Source organism: Lactuca saligna, chromosome 1 (genome assembly GCF_052625555.1).
Source record: "Lactuca saligna cultivar CGN05327 chromosome 1, ASM5262555v1, whole genome shotgun sequence".
Lineage (NCBI taxonomy): Eukaryota > Viridiplantae > Streptophyta > Magnoliopsida > Asterales > Asteraceae > Lactuca > Lactuca saligna.
In genome coordinates, this window is record NC_136417.1 from 76,570,354 (window position 1) to 76,591,169 (window position 20,816).

Consider the following 20,816-nt stretch of genomic DNA (forward strand, 5'->3'; position numbering starts at 1 on the left):
GTTTTTAGAAAAAACTGGTTGAACCGGTCGAAATAAACCGGTTGAACTGGTTAAACCGAATAAAAACACATGAAAAAGAACCATTTACATAATAAACTTTGGTGATTTTTTTCAAATCTATTTATTTTTCTCTAAATAAAAACATATGGTAAATGTTATAAATTCTTTTGATGTGTTTGTATTCATCAAAAACTATATTTTGTTTCGGTATTATACTTTATTTTCTTTTTGACATATATGGATTGATGTAGAACACTGAAACTTATGGTTAGGTGTTATTTTAATGTACTTGGATTCATCTACAACTTATTTTTATATGGATTTTTAATGTTTGAACTTGTAAACATCAAAAATACATGAAAAATATAGAAAATGGTTCACCCGGCGGTCGAACCGGGAACCGGTCACCATACCGGTTTTTAAAACATTGAGAAGAATCAAAAACTTAACTTACATAGAAGTCTTTATTATTAAGCCAAAAAAATCCTTCGAATAGTACAATAAAGTCAAAACAATCTTTAATTAATTATGGTTAACGGTGTGAGAAGTCTTTGATTAGGATTATGAGTGTGAAGATTAAACTAATTGTGAATAATGTTTACAAATTTTGAGAATTAGCCGATTAGGAATTACAACATTAATCAACAATCTAACTCAATGCATGATTGGAATATTGTTTGTGTCTGCACGATCAGCCTTTGATGGTCTGATTGTTCGTTCGTCTCCTGATAAATGAAGATTAATGGATTATATTTTGAAATTTAATGGGTCTTAAATAATTTTTACTATATTATTTTATATATAATCTATAATTTATATATATTAAAATATAAAGTTAGCGGTTCGGTTAATAATGGTTCTGTCACACCCCGAAACCCAAGGCGGAAACGTTTCCGGGGTGGACTCCACGTTGAGTATCAAATCCAATGCACATAGTAAGAAAAGTAAACAACCATTACATTACATATGAAAATTTACATTTGTTCAAAAGTAAAGTTGTATAAGTGTGATACATATGTATATATATGAACAAAAGTAAGACGTGTCTTCTACGTACTCCGTCTTCACTAAAAGGATCATTGGGTACCTGTCTAATGCGGACTTGAGAATACAAGCATTTTAAAAATCAGCATAAAGTTGGTGAGTTCATAAGCGGTTTTGTTTTCTGAAAATGTACGAGTTTCCTTTCGTTTTCTGAAAATGTTACAACCCAAGAAAATCCCATATTTTCTTTTATGTAAAGTTTAGTTATCTGTTATGTTACACGGTTCTGGTTACGTTCACTTGTTATACTAGGAAAATCCCATATTTTCCTAAGAGTTGACTATCGATCTGAAATGTAATATAAAAGATGTATACTGAAAACTTGGTTATCCTTGTGAAGTGTATGTTAGTTTTAACACATATATAAAACTAATAACTATAAAGTAAACTAGTTACTAAACCTATTATTACTAAAAAGTAAATCTCTGTTATCCAAATTGCGAGTTCCATAACCATACGATAGACTAAATATGGCAATAAGTAGTCCATCTCACTTTATGACTTTTGTCACCATTGAACCTTTCGGTTCGGCTGTAGCTAGCAGCCAGGTGCAGGGTAGTCAACCCCGTATAGATCTATACACTCAAGTCACGCTCCCTATTTAAGAGATTCTGGTTACAGGGCGGTCCTCCACTCGCGTATCTATGTGGAGTGTTCTCCAAGGACGTGTCTCCAATTTATAGGAATAACAAATTTACTAGTAATAATACAGAAAGATCAAATGACGATCCTCCACTCGCGTATCTTTGTGGAGTGTTATCGAGGACAAAACAATATTTTAAGTTTCATGTTCAAAGCTCAATGTTATGCTTTTAACTGTTATGATGTGAGAAAACCATTTGTGAAAATATAAAATACAACAATTATAATGTTTTTCACAAATAATATGATAGTGTGTTCTGCAAGTTCAACGGTTGTCTTTTATGATTGTCAGTGTTAAAAGCATATATAATATGAAACATAACACATATAAAACAAGTTTGAGTACAAGTATTCCTTGTACTTTTCTTGTATTCCCCCTGAAAACAGTGAAAAACATTGAAAAAGGGTAGGGGTATGAACTCGCCAGACAAGAAAACGTGTCGGTTTGGATGCTATGTGTCGGTTTGGGGCTTTATAACGCGCGAGGTTCCTATGTAATATGAAATGGTATACAAATGTATCTAATTAGACTTTAATCACTTATTAGATATGATTATACACTCCAATATGAGAAAACACTTCAAATCAAGTGTTTGGAGTGACCCGGGTGACATCTACGGATGTGTAGGACTTTGGAAAATCTGTTTACTCTTCAAGAGTAAACTCCCTATGGAGTTTTCGGCTGTAAGAGCAACTCCGCATGAGTTCACGGCCATGAACTCATGGATGTGGGGTTTTATGGTGCTAAATGGTCAAATAACACTTGTGAAGGGTTGCTATGATTTAATCTAAGGCATAGGAATGAGTTTAACCACCAAAGGAACCATCAAATGGAGTTTACGGCCCTAAACTTGGAGTTTACGGCCGTAAGCTCCTATACCTTTCTTATATTAATGATTTGGTTGCCTTAGATCAATTACATGTGATTCAAACCAATTTTACAAGCTTTAGAATGAATTTAAGGCATCATTTGACTAGTGTATATGAGTTTACGGCCCAGGAACCCATTCTAGGGGGGTTTACGGCCATGAACTCCTAAAGGGAGGGTTTTCATCATGTTTAAGGCCCCTAAATCGATTGTGGTTGGTTCTAGAATTTAATCCAAGGCTATTGGTGTGTTTAAGTGGCATTTAAACACTCAAATTTGAGTTTACTCCCCATGAAGATGAGTTTACAGCCCAAGCATGTTCTTGGCAAGTAAACTCATGTTTAATCCTCAAAATTTAAGTTTAAGGTGTTCTAAGTCCATCCCCTTAAGTCATTTAGCCATATCTAAGCTCCAAAAGTGGATTGGAAGGGTTTTAAGGCTCAAAAACACCTTATATGTGTGTTTACGGCCCAAGCGTGTTCCAGGGCCGTAAACACATGAAAATGGTCCTAAATGATAGATTGAACATGGATATGGAAGCTAGAAAGGTTGTACAACAAGTTAGGAAGGTTACCTTGATGAAATGGAGCTTAAATTTAATGATTTTGGACCTAAAGTTGGCTTGGATGAGAGAGGTTAGAGAGAGAGTAGTGAGAGAGTGCAAAATCTTCAAATGGAAGCTTAAACCACTTTAAATATGTTCCAAGTTCGGGACACGGTGGAATTCTACCCGATACCGACGTTAGACGTGGCTTTTGGTCGCACCCGATTAAGTTGTCGTAACCCGATATGGTCGATTCTAAAATTTTTCCGATTACTAATATGGAGTGTTAATATGAATTCTAAACATGTTTAGACACCCATTAAGCCATAATAGAAATCTCAAATTTATGACTTAAATTAAATAACGTAAACGGAAACGAATTCAAAAACGACAACTTTATTAACGAAAAGGGTTACAAATGATGGAACGAACTTTCGGGTTGTCACACTATCCCCCCATTAGAGGTAATTTCGTCTCGAAATTCAGAATTAAGATACAAATCATGGATCTGGGAAGAGATGTGGATACTTCTGTTTCATCGAGTCTTCACGCTCCCAAGTGAATTCCGGTCCCCGCTTGGCATTCCAGCGAACCTTATTATCGGGATGCGACTTTGTTTCGTGCGTTTGATCTCTCGATCCATGATTTCGATTGGTTCCTCCACGAAGTTTAAGTTTTCGTTGATCTCGATCTCGTCCAGAGGGATCACGAGGGTTTCATCGGATAAGAACTTTTTAAGATTCACGACGTGAAAGACGGAGTGGATGTTGCTAAGCTTGTGAGGTAATCGAAGTTTTTCTTTATTTACAGTTGGCCCCTAGACTATAGTAATGTTGGCCAATTTGAGTAGACTTTTAATTTTACTATCACACTTAACAACACTTTGAAAATTAATATAGAAGATTTTTATCAATACTTTGAAAATCAATATAGAAAATTAGTTTTCAATACTATCTTTGTGTGATTTTTAATGCCATTGACTTCAACTTCTAAGTATAAATCAGTATTACTTAGTTCCTGATGGAGACTACACGCATCAAACATGATCTCAACGACATTATCATCCATAATTGAGAGAGGAATATATTTCATTACTTTTCCAACAACCGATGGATATCTGCAAATTACTTTAATGCGCTTTTGTTGCTTATCAATCGACGTAGCAATATGGATTTGATCGATGAGTTCATTGAACTGTATTTTGCATTGAACCTTAATAGCTTGATTCGGAGACTTGTTGTAAGTTATACCTTATTCTCCGTCACAAATTTTTCCATCCCAATAACATAATAATGTAATAAATTTTCATGTCATGGCAATGAAAATCTATAAAAACAAAAGTATTTATTTCAAAGGATTTAACATCATATTAATATATAAAACACATGCATCGATTACAAAACTTACTACCCTAAAAAAGAACAAAGAACACGTATTATAAGAATCACATAAGTTACTTTTGCAAGATCTTAAAGATATTATATAGTAACACAAACTAAATACAAAAGCAATGAAACTCACGCACATTATCAACATGTTTGAAGTGATGAAAGAACCATTAACATATTACAGTGGAGTAAAAGATATACAAGAAACCTATAACAATAAGGAAAAGACACATATTATGCAATAAAGCATTAACCAACAGAAGGCAATTAGAAGGACTTACCTAGGACCGGCAGAATTAGGGCGGTTGTAGGGTATTCCGGCGGTGGAAGAAGAGCCGTAGGTGGTTCTTGCGATGGAAGCTCTGTGAAGATGAGTACAACGAAGGAGGGAACGCGGGAGAGACAACCATTTGAAGGAAACAGAGTTTACTAGGTTTTTTTTAATTAAAAATACAACTAGTTGGTAAATAAAGTTGAAACTACCTTTACTTGGTAAATGAAATTTTCGATAACTATGTTTATGTAAAAAACTCGTTGGTGGGCAGTAAACCCTAAGTTCCCAAATTGTTTGGCATTTTAACGATGACAGGATAAACTACTTCTCGCTCTATGCCTATGTCGAAGTGTTGATGAGTAAGTTTCTACTTCAAAAACCTCCTTGTGTTTGACTTTTTGAAAGTCGCAAGAGAAATCCCGTTTACTTGTTATATCAATTTTTTCAGAGATTATCTTTGAATTATGTCGCCTTTGATATCTTTTGTTCATTATAGTTAATCAATACGTTGACTCTATTTAATTTTTTGGATTTTGGATGTCATTTATCACCTATTCATTGGAAACAGAGTCAAGAAACTCATTTTGAAAAGATTTATTATTTGCAGTTCGAGATGTCATTGGATACTTGTTATTTTCGGAAGGAGCACGTATGAAGGGGTTAAGCTAGGTTTCGCCTGTGTTCATGTAATTTCTTTATTTTTGAGTAGATTTAAGTTATGTTTTGCTAGGGGAAGCCATTGATGGAACTTATAGTACAAGAGGTGACCCCCTCTAGGGTTTTAGGTATTCCATCACTACATACACGATGTCACTCTTCTGGAACTCTTAGTGTTATAGAGTCTCCAATTAGTACAATGTAATTGATTAGTTGCCTGAGTTTCTTGTAATGCATTTTAATTGACATCAATTTTGCTTTTGGAGATCTTATATTGCTCTAGGTTGGACACACTCTTACAACTATGGAATAAAATTATTGCTAGACGCTTTTGATATCCTATGAATTCAGGTCCCTTTCTCTTCGTTATTCTATGGGCCTCTTTTAAACCATTATGTTGTTGAAGACATTTGGATAGTTGGATTATTACCAAAATGTAATATGTGACTCACATTTCCTTAAAAAAATGCTAACAACCATTAACTATAAGTATTACAAAGACAAAACTGTAAAATTGGTCTTTGTGATATTCAAAAAACTTTAGATAGGGTCCAAAACGTTTTTAACTTGCAAAGACAAAACTGTAAAGAATTTCCTATGATTTTAGTTCAAAAAATGTTGAAATGACTATTTTTCCCTTCTCATTTCTTTTTTGTATTTTTATATTTGTTTTAATACCTTATTAATTAGAAAACAAACAAAAGAAATTTTTTTAAAAACATGTCGGGTCCAACCTACCCATAGGTTCTCTCTCTCTCTCTCTCTCTCTCTCTCTCTCTCTCTCTCTCCTACCCATAGGTTCTCTCTCTCTCTCTCTCCTACCCATAGGTTCTCTCTCTCTCTCTCTCTCTCTCTCTCTCTCTCTCTCTCTCTCTCTCTCTCTCTCCTAGATCTGAACCATAGATTGTAAAAATCGATTTCAATAATCTTTAAAAGTTGCATCAAAATACAAGCTTTATAATTCCCACCTCCAATTTTACACATGAACAAAAAGGTTATAATGCTTGAAGGTGGGTTTGCTCTTTCCAGATCTGAAACGAAGATGCATGGAGAATGCAAGATCTGAAATGAAAGTCACATACAAAACTCTAATCGAAGAACACCGCCTGAAATGACGATGAGCTCTGATGAACACCACCTGGAACACAACCGATGAACATCACTTGGAACGATGACGAACTTAGGAGATCCACCATCGATGATGATTTGAAGTCAGGGGCGTAGCAAGACTGTCTTCCTCCTATCCCCTGGAGATCCATCCACAAACACCACTATTAACGTCGTTTGGTTGTAGCATCAACCAAAATTGATATCTATTTGTGGTTTGTGGTTTTCGTTTCCTGCAAACATAACCCAAATTTATTGCTTCTTCTTCCATGGGGAAAGGTAGAATACCAGATCGGAATCCACACAACCCAAATAGATTACATCCGATTTCAAACCCAAATACATTGCTTCTTCTTCTTTGAGTTCAATCATCCATCAATTTATGTATGTTTATGTTAGCAGTTATTTCTAAAAAACCCATAAATTGATTTATGTGTGTTTATGTTAATAGTGTGTGTGTTCTGTGAGAGTTTAGGGGAGAGAGAGAGAGAGAGAGAGAGAGAGAGAGAGAGAGAGTATTGGTAGTGGTGGGTGTGGACCCACTTCCTTCATTTTTAATTTTTAATTAATAAATTATAAAAGAAAATATAAAAAAAAAATACAAAAAATGAAATGGAAAGGGCAAAACAGTCTTTTCAAGTCCTCCAGGGACTAAAACCGAAGGAAATTCTTGATTTTGGACCTTCCGTGCAAGTTAAAAACGTTTTGGACCATATCCAAAGTTTTTTGAATACCTCACGGACCAATTTTATAGTTTTGTCTATTGCAAATAAAAGTGTTTATTTATAATGAGTTATGTTACCACTCCTAAACCTCCACTGATATTCAAAGGATATTAAGAAGAGTATTAGAAATGTCAAGCTGTTTAGTGTTTCTTATTGCTTAAGCTTTCAATTTTCCTTGAAATAACCAAGTCCCATTTTTGTTTCTCAATCTAATGACAGGAAAATATAAAAGGAGGTCTGTAGCTTGTGTTGGAGAAGACAGAATCAGTAACTTGCCAGATCACTTGATAGCCTCAATCTTAGAGCGGGTCCCTGTTCAAGATGCTGTAAAAACAAGCATTATATCAAAAATATGGAGGTACAGATGGACCGAAATGAGGGCACTGGTTTTTGATAACTACTTCTCAAAAAAGATGGCAAAAAACAAAGCTTTTGGTCATAATGGGTTTATAAGGAGAAGCATTATATCTAAAAACTTGAGGTACATATTGACTGAAAAACAGGCGCTGGTTTTTGATAAACAGTTAAACAGATTTGCATAAAACGAAGCTTTTGGTCTTAATGGGTTTATAAGGATCATAAACCAAGTTTTGACCCTTCACAAGGGTCCTATCTTGAAATTTCATCTCATCTCCATATACCAGACATTTCTCTTGATAGCTTCCAAGAAGTCGATCAATGGATGCTACTCTTATCAAGAAACGGAGTCAAGGAGCTCAATCTTACCACTTCAAATCTATGTTATGAACTTCCTTCGTATGTGTTTCTTTGTCTAGAATTGAAAAAGTTGAAACTGAAAAACTGTTTCTTTAAACCACCACTTAATTTTGAAGGATTTCTAAATCTTAAAGATCTTTTTCTCCGACGTATCGACTTTGGGGCTAACTTGTGTGGAGCTAAGATCAACCTACCACAACTTAAGCAGTTGTCTCTTCATAAGTGCACAAACGTTTACAATTTCAACATTAAGCTTACAAAACTGCAAAATTTGACTGTCATTGCTTGTCCTGATGCCATGTTGACCACAATGTTAAGTAACATGACTAGAATTAAATGTTTTTTCGTCGATGCTCAGTTTCTTAAGGTATAATTCTCAAAAGGAATTTGCACAAAAGATATATTTTTCATGTAGTTTAGGCAAGTTAAAATCTAACTTTCACCTCAAAGATTTTTACAGCAGAAAATATTCCAAAGTGGTTTCCGCATCCGGTTAATAGTTTAAAGCGTATGTGGTTCCGAAAATTTCAACTTGGTGACGTGGATCAACTTAATGGTGCTCTTTGTTTGCTTCAGAAGTCACCAAATCTAAAGACACTGGGGATGCCCTTGCAAATGGTAAAGTAACAAGTGCTAAAATTATATAATTATTTTACTTATATAATGCAAGAGTTGGGAGCTAAACATCCGTTGCATTTTTGTGTTGTTTCAGGAGAGCCTCGAGTGGATGTGGGACCTGCTTCAAATTATTTCGAATCCCCAAACTTGGACTGTACATTGGATCGATTGCAAACTGTTGAGATAAGATATTTAGAAGGATCAAAACCAGACCTGCTTTTTATAAAGCTTCTTCTTGCTCATTCCCCTTCTCTTCAGAAGTTTAACCTTAGACCAAGTGAAGCTTCTGATGTTCAAAAAAGACTTGACATTGCAGTGGATATTATGCAGTTTCCTCAACCCTCAACAAAAGCAAAAATGTTCTACTTGAATCCCAATCTGTAATTCTGTAATGAGGAATGTTCAGCTATATTGCAATGTAGCTTTATACTTACATCCTTATCTTTCTTTTGTTTTTATTCCCCTTGGCGATTTTGATAAATGCTAAGTATGAATTCTGTTGCTTTATACTTTGGATCACTATATTACTCCTTTAGGCAACATGCTGATTTCAGCATTGCAAATGGCAATGGCCTTTGTTGGTTGCACGTCTACCTTGCATGTAGTTTAAAGCGGTATTGATTTGCGGATGATAGGAATAGAATTAATGTTATGTTTATTTTTTATGATATTTTAAAGTAAGTACACTTGCATTTGTTGAATGTAAAATCTTGGATTGTGTTTCTAGAATTTATTGGCAAAAACGAAAACCTATTTCACTTCTTTATAGTTTATAGAAAAATGATTTATTTTTTTTTAAAGAGTTGTAACTTAGTTTTAAAAATCACATTTAGAGATGACAAAAAGTGACATAATCTGTCAATTCAACTTGAACCCAATCCAAATTTAGCAAGTTGTGTTTAGATCTTTAACACGTTTACATAATTACATAACTATCATCCACGCAAATAATTGAAAGTTGAAACTACAGAAACCATCCACTTTTTAAAATAATAATAATAATAATAATAATAATAATAATAATAATAATAATAAATGAAGCTATGACTTTTATAAAGTACATGGACCTTTACGCAAATTTGTCTATATTTAATGGGATTTTCTAACATTTTTTTTTAGAAAACGGAAAATATCATTGAAAAGACATTCGCGATTAGTAAGTAACTATCGAGGGGAAAAAGAGAGTAACAAAATACAGAGCACAAAAAGTATCAGATACAAAATAGAGATGATGACCATTCATGACTCATCCCATGAATAGGTTCCACCATTACGTCTACATTTAACCCACAAAAATAATGTTGATTTGATTCGCTCTTCACCATACAATGGCATAAAAACACCTGTCTAACGATGGCTTAAAAAACACCTGTCTAAACATCCGGTCATTATGATAATTTCATAGATGCCAGAAAAGACCATAACATATGGAGTGAAACCGGTCTTTTATCTTCGGACTTCTCCCCCAGTTTGAAGCAAAACCAAGTACTTCTCACAACTTTGGCAAACGGACCTTTTACCAAAATGAGATCAGCATCCTCTTCTTCATTGATACATGCGCCACAAGTGATAGTTTGGGTAATCATACCTCTAGCTCTAAGACCCACCATCGAAGCTATCTTGTTTTGAATTGCACACCATATGAAACAATTGACTTTGAGGATCTTCTGACATGTGCTCTAAAAGGACACTTAAAAACTATTAATTATGGGAAATATTACCATAATTAAATGTGAAATGCATTAATTATGAAGAATATTTTCTATAATTAATGAATTTCACTTTTAATTATAGTAATATTTCTTATAATTAATAGTTCAATTAATGCTTTTTATGTATGCGATTAGGGCATGCTAGAAAATCTCATATTAATTTAGGGAGTGGTTTAATCTAGAAATCGATATGCGGTAAATTATAGCTCCAAAAACCTTCTCGTTACATATAAAACGTGGATGATCGCTCCATTCGTCGTTTCAATTTCATCTCAGAATTTTGAGATTTTAACACAAAGATAAACTACTTGGTCGCTCTGAGTGAAGGGTATCTTCAAGTGATGAGTAAGATTCTAATACGTAAACCTCCATTTATTTTGTAAATTTTGTTTGAATTCTGTTGTTTATGATCTCTTTTGTTCATTCAAGTTGAATACATAAACTCTGTTTTTAGAATTTCTTTGTCAACTTTCACATTCCCGTTTAAAAACATAAATCAGTAAACCGATTTTCTGAAGATGTAGTTTGTTGGAAAGTTAACTGGATAGTGCCTAATTTTGCAAGGGAGTGGTTTTCCATATGTTATATGGTCATACAATTTCATTAGTTTGAGTTTCTATAAGTTAGGTTTTACCTGTAGAACTGATGTAACTATAAGGTATTAAGTTTGAGGATAAATAAGTAGATAAGTACTTAAGTACTTAAGGCAGAGATTTGTACATGAGACTAAACATAATACTATACATAACAAGGCTTTATCGATAACGTTTGGCATGGATGGGACAAGAACAAAAGTAGTTGTTGACCAAGTCAAATGAAACTATCTTATTAGATTTTAATCCCATCCAAAAAGGTGGAACAAAACATAGTTACAAAAATACCCCAACATTATTTTCTCATCTCTTTTCCTTCATTAAACAACCATCCAGACACCCTCTAATGGCCTCTTAAAACTGAAACACTTTAGTTATTATCAAATTCTAACCTCCTACATACCTTTGTCTTTTTATCTTATGAATTTCTACAATTGCTTATATATATATATATATATATATATATATATATATATATATATATATATATATATATATGTCTCGGAGACAATCCGGTCTTTTTAATCTCATGTTATGTCCCGTCCTAGTGATAGCAAATGCTTCATAGATAATTTGACTAGTTATGTCGAGTTCAATACTGTTCAGTCCAGTCCTATGCACCAAACACTACCTAAATGCACATAAAAAGGAATTAATTAGCAAAGACCGTCGTTTCAAAAAGAAATAGCAAAGAGTCAAAGACCTATACTACTCGATTGTGCTAATTTTATGTATTAACTCCCTCCTTGGAAGGCACCAACATAAGAACCTTTGTACTCAAATATCATACTTTTTGTGAGAAAAACTAATAATAAAAAAATGTAATATTAGATGCCATTGAACAATCACAAAAGTGTCGAAATTTCCAATGGACCTTACTCCCGATACCAATGTGGGAAATATACTTCATTATCCACCCCTAATAGAAAAGTACTTATATTTCCATTTATTTACCAACAAAGAGCAATATGTATAACCTGAAACTTGGAAAATGCTTACAAGATTACAAGTTTCATGTTGCATAATGTTATCATCAATAAAAATATGCAAGTGCATTGTTATTATCGGTAAGGGATTGTAAATGCATTTCTGTGATATCTGTATAAATATAAGTACATTGCTAATATGAACAAAAACAGAGTACATTATACAAATTTCAGGTTTTGCATTGTTATTGTATGTAACAAGATGTATTATGTTTCTATTATGGGTAAATGTAAGTAAAACTTAGTCCATGTCTCTTATTCATTCCAATTTCTTTGAAATAACTTAGGTATGTGACATGTGAGTCACTTTTCTTAAAAAATGCTCATGACCGTTAAATCATAAGTATTGTGAACGAGACATTTTGTTTCGCACAAGCTATGCTAGTATGCTACCACACCAAAAAGCTTCATTGATAATGAAAGGATATTAAGAAGAGTATTTGAAATGTCAAATTGCAACATGATTCTTATTAGATTTCTTTTTATATTTATATAACTTGGTCTCTTTTGTGAATCTAATAACAGATAGAAATAAAAGGATTGTTGTCAGTTGTGGTGAGGAAGATAATCTCAGTAACTTGCCAGAACACTTGATAGACTCAATCATAGAGAGGCTCCCGATTGAAGATGTTGTAAGGACAAGCATTATATCAAAAAAGTGGAGGTACAGATGGACCACAATGAGGGTGCTGGTTTTTGATGAAAATTTCTCTAATAAATTTGCAAGCAATGGAGATTTTGGTCGTAATAGGTTTATAGGTATCATAAACAAAGTCTTGTTCCTTCACAATGGTCCTATCTTGAAATTTCATCTCCATATATCATATATATTTCATGATAGCTTGCAAGCAATTGGTCAATGGATGTCATTCTTATCAAGAAACGGTGTCACTGAACTAGTCCTTACCTATTCAAATCAACATTATGAACTACCTTCTTATGTGTTTTCTTGTCTGGATTTGACAAAGTTGGAACTGAAAAACTGTATCTATAAGCCGCCACTTGAGTTTAACGGATTTCTCAATCTTAAAGAACTCAATTTGGAGGATGTTGATTTTGGGACTAGCTGTGGAAATAAGATCAACCTACCAAAGCTTAAGAAGTTGTTCCTTTTTAGTTGCAAAAATGTTTACAAATTTAACATTAAGGCTACAAAACTGCAGAAGTTGACTGTCATTGCTTGTCCTGATGCCTTGTTGCTCGGGTTATTGGACAGTCCATGTCTTATTTCAGTTTTCATTTCTTCACAGGATTACACACAGGATTTTGTAGGAGTTGAAAAAATGAATTTGGCCACAATGTTGAGTAACTTGCCGAGACTTCGATACATTTATACCGACAGTAATTTTATTATGGTAAACTTTTTTATTCTTAACCTTTTCTCTTCCCCAATTGTTGTTTGCATAAAGGGTTATACATTTCGTACTCTTATGTAAATAATACTAATGTTTTCTAGGTAAGTTAAATCTAACTTTCATCTCACAGTCTTTGGTTGTAGAAAAGATTCCTAAATTGCTTCCACGTGCGATTAGTCGTTTAAAGCATATGTGGTTGATCCGTTTTCAAGTTGATGATTTGGATCAACTTGATGTTGCTCTTTGCTTGCTTCGAAACTCACCGAAGCTGGAAAAACTCACTATTACACACCTTATGGTAAAGTGAAGAGTGTTAAAATCATATTATATATAAAACAAGATTTGGATGGTAAAGTGCTGTTGCGTTTTTATGTTGTTTTAGGAGCATCATATTGATGTGGGACCAGCTTCAAATCGTTTGGAATCCCCAAACTGCTTGGATTGTACATTAGATCAGTTGCAAGTTGTTGAGATGAGACATTTAAGAGGATCAAAACCGGAACTTCTTTTTATAAAGCTTCTTCTTGCTCATTCCCCTTCTCTCAACAAGTTTACCATCACACCAAATGGAGATCTTGATGCTAAAAAAATACATGACATTGCGAAGGATGTTATGCAATTCCCTCGAGCGTCAACAAAGGCAAAACTATTCTACTTGGATCCCTAGCCGTATTTCCCTAAGAATGTTCAACTACATTGCAATTTAGCTCTATAATTTCGTCATTATAAGTATATTTAGGTTATCTTTTATTTCTTTTTGTTCCTCTTGTCTTGTTTGCTTTGGGATGATTTTGATAAAAATGGCAAGTAAGACAGATTATTTCTCTTTATAGTTTCTTCTTTATAATTGAGTGCGAACCTACTCATAGTTAATTTTTCCTTCTATATGGTGTGTGCTAATACTTGTAAATAGTTCTGTGCACGAAGAAGGGAACAATGATTTTTCTATATACCTTCTTCTTTATAATTATTACTTTACCTCATTCAAAACAGAGATGTTATGTGTCTTTCCAAGTCCCTGTGTTTATTATTGGGTGTTATTTTGCCTTTTCGTGTACTTTGTCTTCCCTATATATTTGTGCTTTGTATGTATATTTTTCATTGAAATGCACAGAATACTCTTTTCTAAAGAGTTTTATGGTATTAGAGCATATCGGCCTCTTTCCTTCCTTCCATTTTCTCCCTCCTCCTCCACAGCCATGTCTACCTCCTCCACTGATAACTGTCTTCCTCACTCCCTTGCTCACTTTATACTTATAAAGCTTTGCTCCTCAAACTATTTACTCTAGAAATACCAAATGATTCCTGTTCTAACTTATCAAAATCTCATCTCTCATGTAGACGGTTCATCTATGCCCCTCTCGCAACCCTCACTGTCAATGAGAAATCCACTGAAAATCCTGCATATGTTGCTTAAATAGGATATTTATATATTATATTAATTATATTTAAAAAAAAACGTAGCACTTATACCTTTGAAATAAAACCGTAGATACTATATTAATATAGGATATTTATATAGATAATTTTTAAATGATATTTAATTATAATACTTCAGTTTTCCAATTTGTAGATACCTACAAAATACCTACGCCACATTTATGCCTACAAATTTGCTACGCCTCCTAAAAACCCAATTCCCACTTTACTGATGTCCAGCACTCATTGATCAAACCTACCCCAACAAAACCCTATCTTACACGGGCGATTTCTGATCCGTCAATTTCCCGCTCCACTGCATCACATATCCGTCGGCGTTGCCCCGTTCCACCACTGTTGCTACACCATACCACCTTCTGCGACACCCCGGGTATGTATTTCACTTTCATTTGCTCACACATTCACAAGACTTCAAATTTTCAGAAATCTAGTTTATGTATAACATGTAATGTTAATCTTGATTTTGATAAATTCTATGTTAAATAAGTTGTGTGTGTTGTATATATCTTCAATTAAGGTTGCATATCGTGTATATTGTAAATGTTGGTTTATTTTGATCAAGACTAAACAGTAAAATACTGCTGCATCAAGATATTGCAAGGAGGTTTGACCTAAAACTTCTATTTTTCTAGTTCAAAACATGTAGCTCACTATTAAACTATTGTAAGATTATTTGACTTTTTATTTCTTTTCGGTGTTTTAGCTTTTAATCTGCTACGAATTTTGTGTCTCTGTGTTATTTGCACATGAGTAGTACAAGGCAGGGTGAACACTTACAGTCTTTCACCAAGTGGTGTATGGCCATATGGGTATATAATAATAAACTATAAAGTAATATACCATTAGCTTAAGTAAATAATACTAAACTATAAAGTAATATACCATTAGAGTACTTTTAGCTTAAGTAGTATTTTGACCTCTTAATGTGATTTTTTTGTACTGTTTTTCTGGTATAAACAGATGTATTATGGGGCTTAATTCCACCCACCAATTATCACATAATTCTCTCTACTAATTATTTCTAATTGTATTTTGCAATTGTCTCAGTTATGATAATTTATATATTATTTTAAATGATTCTTTTTACCCATGGTTGACTTGTCAAGAAATGAAAAAAAAAAAAAAAAAAAAAAAAAAAAAACCGTCAATGGTTTATTGGTTTAAGAGAATTTTGAACCAAGCTGAATAATACATAGAAAACAGCTCCTTTATAACATAATATGCTGTTGTGAAAAAGTTTTGCAAGCACTTATCATTAAAGCAAACAACAAAAAAGTGTTTAAAAAATTATATGGAAACTTAGAGGCAAACACAAAATATTATTTTCCCATTTAATTGTTATTTATTAGTTTTAAATTGTTAATCGGTTAGTTTTAAATAGTTTCATTTATTGCATCAACATATTTGATTAGTGTTTCATGTATTGCTATGCTTATTTGTTTAGGTTATACTACAATGACATGTTTATTTGTTTAGTGTAAAGTACATTGCTATGTTCATTTGTTTAGGGTTTAATCAAGTAGAATGATAGATTAAATGTTGTTTACAGATAGAAATGACATCAAATAGAGAATGGATGTACACAATGAGACTCACTACGAATGGGGCTTTCAATACCGAATTTCGACATTATGTCAATTATTTTTTGGACTTTGCTTACACGAACATAACAAACATCCAACATAGTATTGTGGAAGGGGTGGAGGTTTTTGAAATTAGATGCCCGTGTAAGAAATGCAAAAATCGTTATTACAAGACAAGAAATTTAGTTTAATTGCATCTATGCCAAAATGGATTCATGGAAGATTATATGTTTTGGTATACACATGGGGAATTATATCCAACACAAGAAATTGGTCAATGTTCAATCTCTGAAACGGCTCAAGACAATGATGAAGGTGTGGGTGATTATCGTAGATATGAGCAGATAATTATCGAAAGCATGCATCAACATGAGGCTCCTTACTATCAACAGGCTCCTTATTGTCAACAAGCACAATAAAACCCAAATCAATCAGCCCAAACTTTCTATAAAATATTGAACAAAGTTAGCGAGCCTTTATGGGACGGGTCTAAAAAAGCTTCCACACTCTCCACCACCACCAGATTGTTGAACTGGAAATCGGAGTGCAATGTATCAAACTCTTCATTTGATAGATTAATTCCTATAATCAAAGACAGTCTACCTATAGGTGAGAAGCTTCCTAACAACTTTTACGATACCAAGAAAATGTTGAAGCCATTACAACTGCCTTCACAACGGATTCATGTGTGTATAAACCATTGCATGTTATTCTATGGACATCATGCTAATCTGGATTGTTGTGCAGTATGTAATGAAAGTATATACATGGAAAAGGGCAACAAGGTTCCTAATTTGTTCATGACTTACATGCCTGTTAGATATAGACTTCAAAGGTTGTTCTATTCTAAGAAGACGGCTCAACATTTGACTTGGCACTCAGATCATCCGATAGATCATGAAAAGATGATACATCCCTAGTGAAGGTCGAGCTTGGAGTCATTTTGATGAAGTTTTTCCTGATTTTGCACAAGAGACACGTAATATCCGACTTGGGTTATGTACCGATGGGTTTAGTCCAAATAATTCAAATGGGAGTTCGTATTCATGTTGGCCAGTGTTTATCACAATATACAACCTACCTCCTTGGTTGGCCTTAAAACATCAATACATATTGCTTCCTTTGATCATTCCTGGGCCGAAGAATCATGGTCAAAATTTGGATGTTTTCCTACAACCTTTAGTGCACGAGTTAAAGATGTTGTTCATAGATGGCATTGAAACTTATGATGCTCATCGAAGGGAAAATTTCCAGATGAGAGCTGTATTGATGTGGACAGTTAGCGATTTCCCTGCTTATGCAATGTTTTCCGGATGGAGCACACATGGTAAGTTAGCTTGCCCATATTGTTTGGATCAATTAGAATCATTCTGGCTTCAAAGGGGAAATAAACATTGTTGGTTTGACTGCCATAGAAAATACTTACGCAAAGGCCACACTTTCAAAAAAGATAAGATTAATTTTAAGAAAAACATGACATCGAAGAGCGAAGTAGATATTCCGTACCCAACCAGAGAAGAAATTTGGCAGACAGTCAAACATTTTAACATTGTTTATGAAGGGACTTCGTATCGTCCAAATTATATAAAGCCGGATGGTTTTGGAGTGACACATAATTGGGTAAAGAGGAGCATTTTTGGGAGCTTCCCTATTGGCGTCATTTATTGATCCGAGATAACCTTGATCTGATGCATATCGAGAAGAATGTGTTTGAAAATATGTTTCATACAAGTATGGACACCCCCAAATCTAAAGATAAATTGAGCGCAAGACAAGATCTTGAGATGCTATGTGACCGGCCTCTTCTAAACCCCGTCCGGGACAAAAAAAAAAAAAAAGGGAAGGTTTGGATCAAGAAAGGAGACTACACTTTAGAGAGGGTCGATGTTAAAAAAGTTTGTGCTTGGCTGAAAAAGTTGAAATTTCCAGACGCATATGCATCGAATATAGGGAATTGTGTGAACATCAAAAATGGTAGTTTTTACGGTTTCAAGAGCCATGACTGTCACGTCTTTATGCAACGTTTGCTTCCACTTACTATTAGAGGGTTTGTTCCAAATATGGTATATGAGGCCATAACAGAGTTATTCATGTTTTTTCGAGTATTATGCTCAAAAACATTGCATATGGACGACTTGTACAACATGAAACACAGTATTGCTCAAACCATCTGCAAGTTGGAGAAAATATTCCCTCCTACTTTCTTTGATTCCATGGAACACCTAATCATACATTTAGCTGATGAAGCAATTCTTGGTGGTCCGGTGCAATACAGATGGATCTATCAATACGAGAGGTAATCATTTTGTTTGTAATATTAAGTATTAAACTTTTACACGTTCTTTTTAGTATTCATAACACGTTCTTGATAATTTCTAAATATAGAAAGTTGGGCATAATAAAAAGAAGAATTAGGAACAAAGCAAGGGTTGAAGGTTCAATCGTCAATGAACATCTAGTGAATGAAATCGCTACCTATTGTTCTTTATATTTTGCCCCCACGGTTGACAACATGACAACTCTTCAAGTGGAGATATATTAAGCGTATTTGCCTTTCCATCAAGAAGATTATATGAAAAGGGTGGAAAGAAAAGACCCTTGAAACATGAAGAACTTCACAAAGCACACACTTACATCCTACTAAACTGTGTAGAAGTTGCCCCTTTCATCACAGAATTTGATCGAGCAGCCCAAGCATCATATCAAAATGAACCAATTTCAGTACTTAGAGATAAATACTTTGCAGAATGGTTTAAATACAAAGTAAGTAAAACCAATTCAATCATACTTGTTAATTTTTGTATTTTTTTCAAGAAACATTTTGCATATATGCTCTTTAATGTAGGTAACGAGGGACTCAACTGATGGAAGTGCTAAACATTTAGAACCTTTAGCAAATGGACCCTCAAACAATGCTCGGTCTTATAACGGCTACTTTGTAAATGGTTATAAGTTCCACACACAAGAATATGGTAAAGGACGTGAAACAATAACTATAGACTATGCGTGAGGGGGGAGATATATAATGGCGAAGAGTCAGACTACTACGGCTTATTGGATGAGATCCTAGAGATTGACTATTATGACATTGGGTGCTCGACTGTTGTGCTATTCAAATGCACTTGGTTTGATAATATCTGCGGTGTAGTAGTTAACAAGAATAAATTGGTTGATGTTAAACCTACGTCTCATATTCAAACTAATGATCCTTTTTGTTTGGCATCACAAGCAGAACAAGTATTTTATACACCATATCCTGCGGTGACAGATGAATTAAAAGATCTTTGGACAGTTGTCAAGACAAAACCAAGAGGGGTATATGAAGTCACCAAAGCTGAAACGGAAGTTGCGCTTGATGGAAGTACTGAAGCAAATGGAGTCTTTCATCTTGATGAATGGTTTGAGTTACCGAATGAAGTAAATGTTAGTGAACGTTTGAACCTAGCCTCAAATAGAACTAACTTTGAGCAAATATCTTCCAATGAGAGTGAGAGTTCTGAAGCGGAAAACCAAGAAGATGATACAGATGAAGATGATAGAGACGAACCATTTTATTTTGACTACTATCCAGATGAGGACAAATGTTAGGAAGTTTGTTTTATGTTATACTAGTTGTGAAACCCGTATATTATACGGGTTAATTAAAACATAATATTAAATATGAGTGATTAAATGAAGAGTATTTTTGAATTTGAAATGTGAAATAAGTGAAAATTATGAAAAAAAAAAAAAAACATGCAAAAAATAAATTAATTAAAATTATGTGTTTAATTGTTAGACCCGTGTAGTAAACGATTTATTATTATAAAATGATAAATACAAATGTTTAAAGTGTTAATTTATTTGAAATTGAAATTGAAATTTCAAATTTGAAATTTGAAATTTGAAATTAGTAGTTATCATAGTAGGTTTAATTTATGGAAACTAAATTAATGATATAATAGAAAATAATAATGAAGTAATTGACAAGTGGAAAATAAATATATTTCAAAATTATGACAAAATGACATGTGGCCAAATAAATGAGTGAATGACAAGTGGCAATAACATTTTCATTTATTAGGGTAGATGGTATATACACTTTAATATATTTGTTATCTTGTTTTACTTTTAATTTATAATATGGTATGTAGACACTAGTCTATTTGTTATTTTTTATTATCATCTAACATATTTGACTGTTTTTGTTATATAAACGAAGCATGTTGGATAAAGGCCTAACACGTAACCTTTTTCCGGTTCGTCCTTCGTCGGGTGGTAGGTCATCGTCTTTGCCTAACCGTAGTGGCCTTCAACGCATTCCTCTTACAGGTGGTTCTGTACCAGGAGTCAGGTCATCACCTTTGCCTGATCCTAGTGGCCTTCCACGCATCCCTCTTACAGGTGGTTCAGTACCAGGAGCCAGGTCATCACCTTTGCCTAATCCTAGTAGCCTTCCACGCATCCATCTCACAGGTGGTTCTGTACCAGGAGCCAAGTCATCACCTTTACCTGATCCTAGTGGCCTTCCACGCATCCCTCTTATAGGTGGTTCAATACCAGGAGCCACCTTTGCCTGATCCT

At 33.9% G+C, this 20,816-nt stretch overlaps 1 protein-coding gene and 1 long non-coding RNA gene across 2 annotated transcripts; both read left to right on the forward strand.

Annotated features, from left to right (window-relative positions):
- The first annotated feature begins 7,461 nt into the window (after positions 1–7,461).
- LOC145008695 (uncharacterized) lies at positions 7,462–13,897 on the forward strand. Its single transcript, XM_078967293.1, has 9 exons — positions 7,462–7,758; positions 7,824–8,283; positions 8,543–8,596; positions 8,679–8,964; positions 9,121–9,185; positions 12,401–12,626; positions 12,717–13,216; positions 13,332–13,528; positions 13,613–13,897. The coding sequence occupies exons 1-9, from the start codon at positions 7,462–7,464 to the stop codon at positions 13,895–13,897; spliced, it is 2,370 nt and encodes a 789-aa protein (XP_078823419.1).
- Positions 13,898–18,110: 4,213 nt separating this feature from the next.
- Positions 18,111–19,924, forward strand: LOC144999705 (uncharacterized). Its single transcript, XR_013660970.1, has 3 exons — positions 18,111–18,549; positions 18,639–19,016; positions 19,099–19,924. It is a non-coding gene; the product is annotated as an uncharacterized LOC144999705 (long non-coding RNA).
- Positions 19,925–20,816: the final 892 nt, after the last annotated feature.

Excerpts from the sequence above, each read along its gene's own strand:
- LOC145008695 (XM_078967293.1), top strand. The coding sequence starts at position 7,462 with ATGACAGGAAAATATAAAAGGAGGTCTGTAGCTTGTGTTGGAGAAGAC. Across the intron at positions 8,965-9,120 it reads TTCTACTTGAATCCCAATCT|GCAACATGCTGATTTCAGCA; the intron begins GTAATTCTGTAA and ends TTACTCCTTTAG. Across the intron at positions 13,217-13,331 it reads TCGATACATTTATACCGACA|GTAAGTTAAATCTAACTTTC; the intron begins GTAATTTTATTA and ends AATGTTTTCTAG.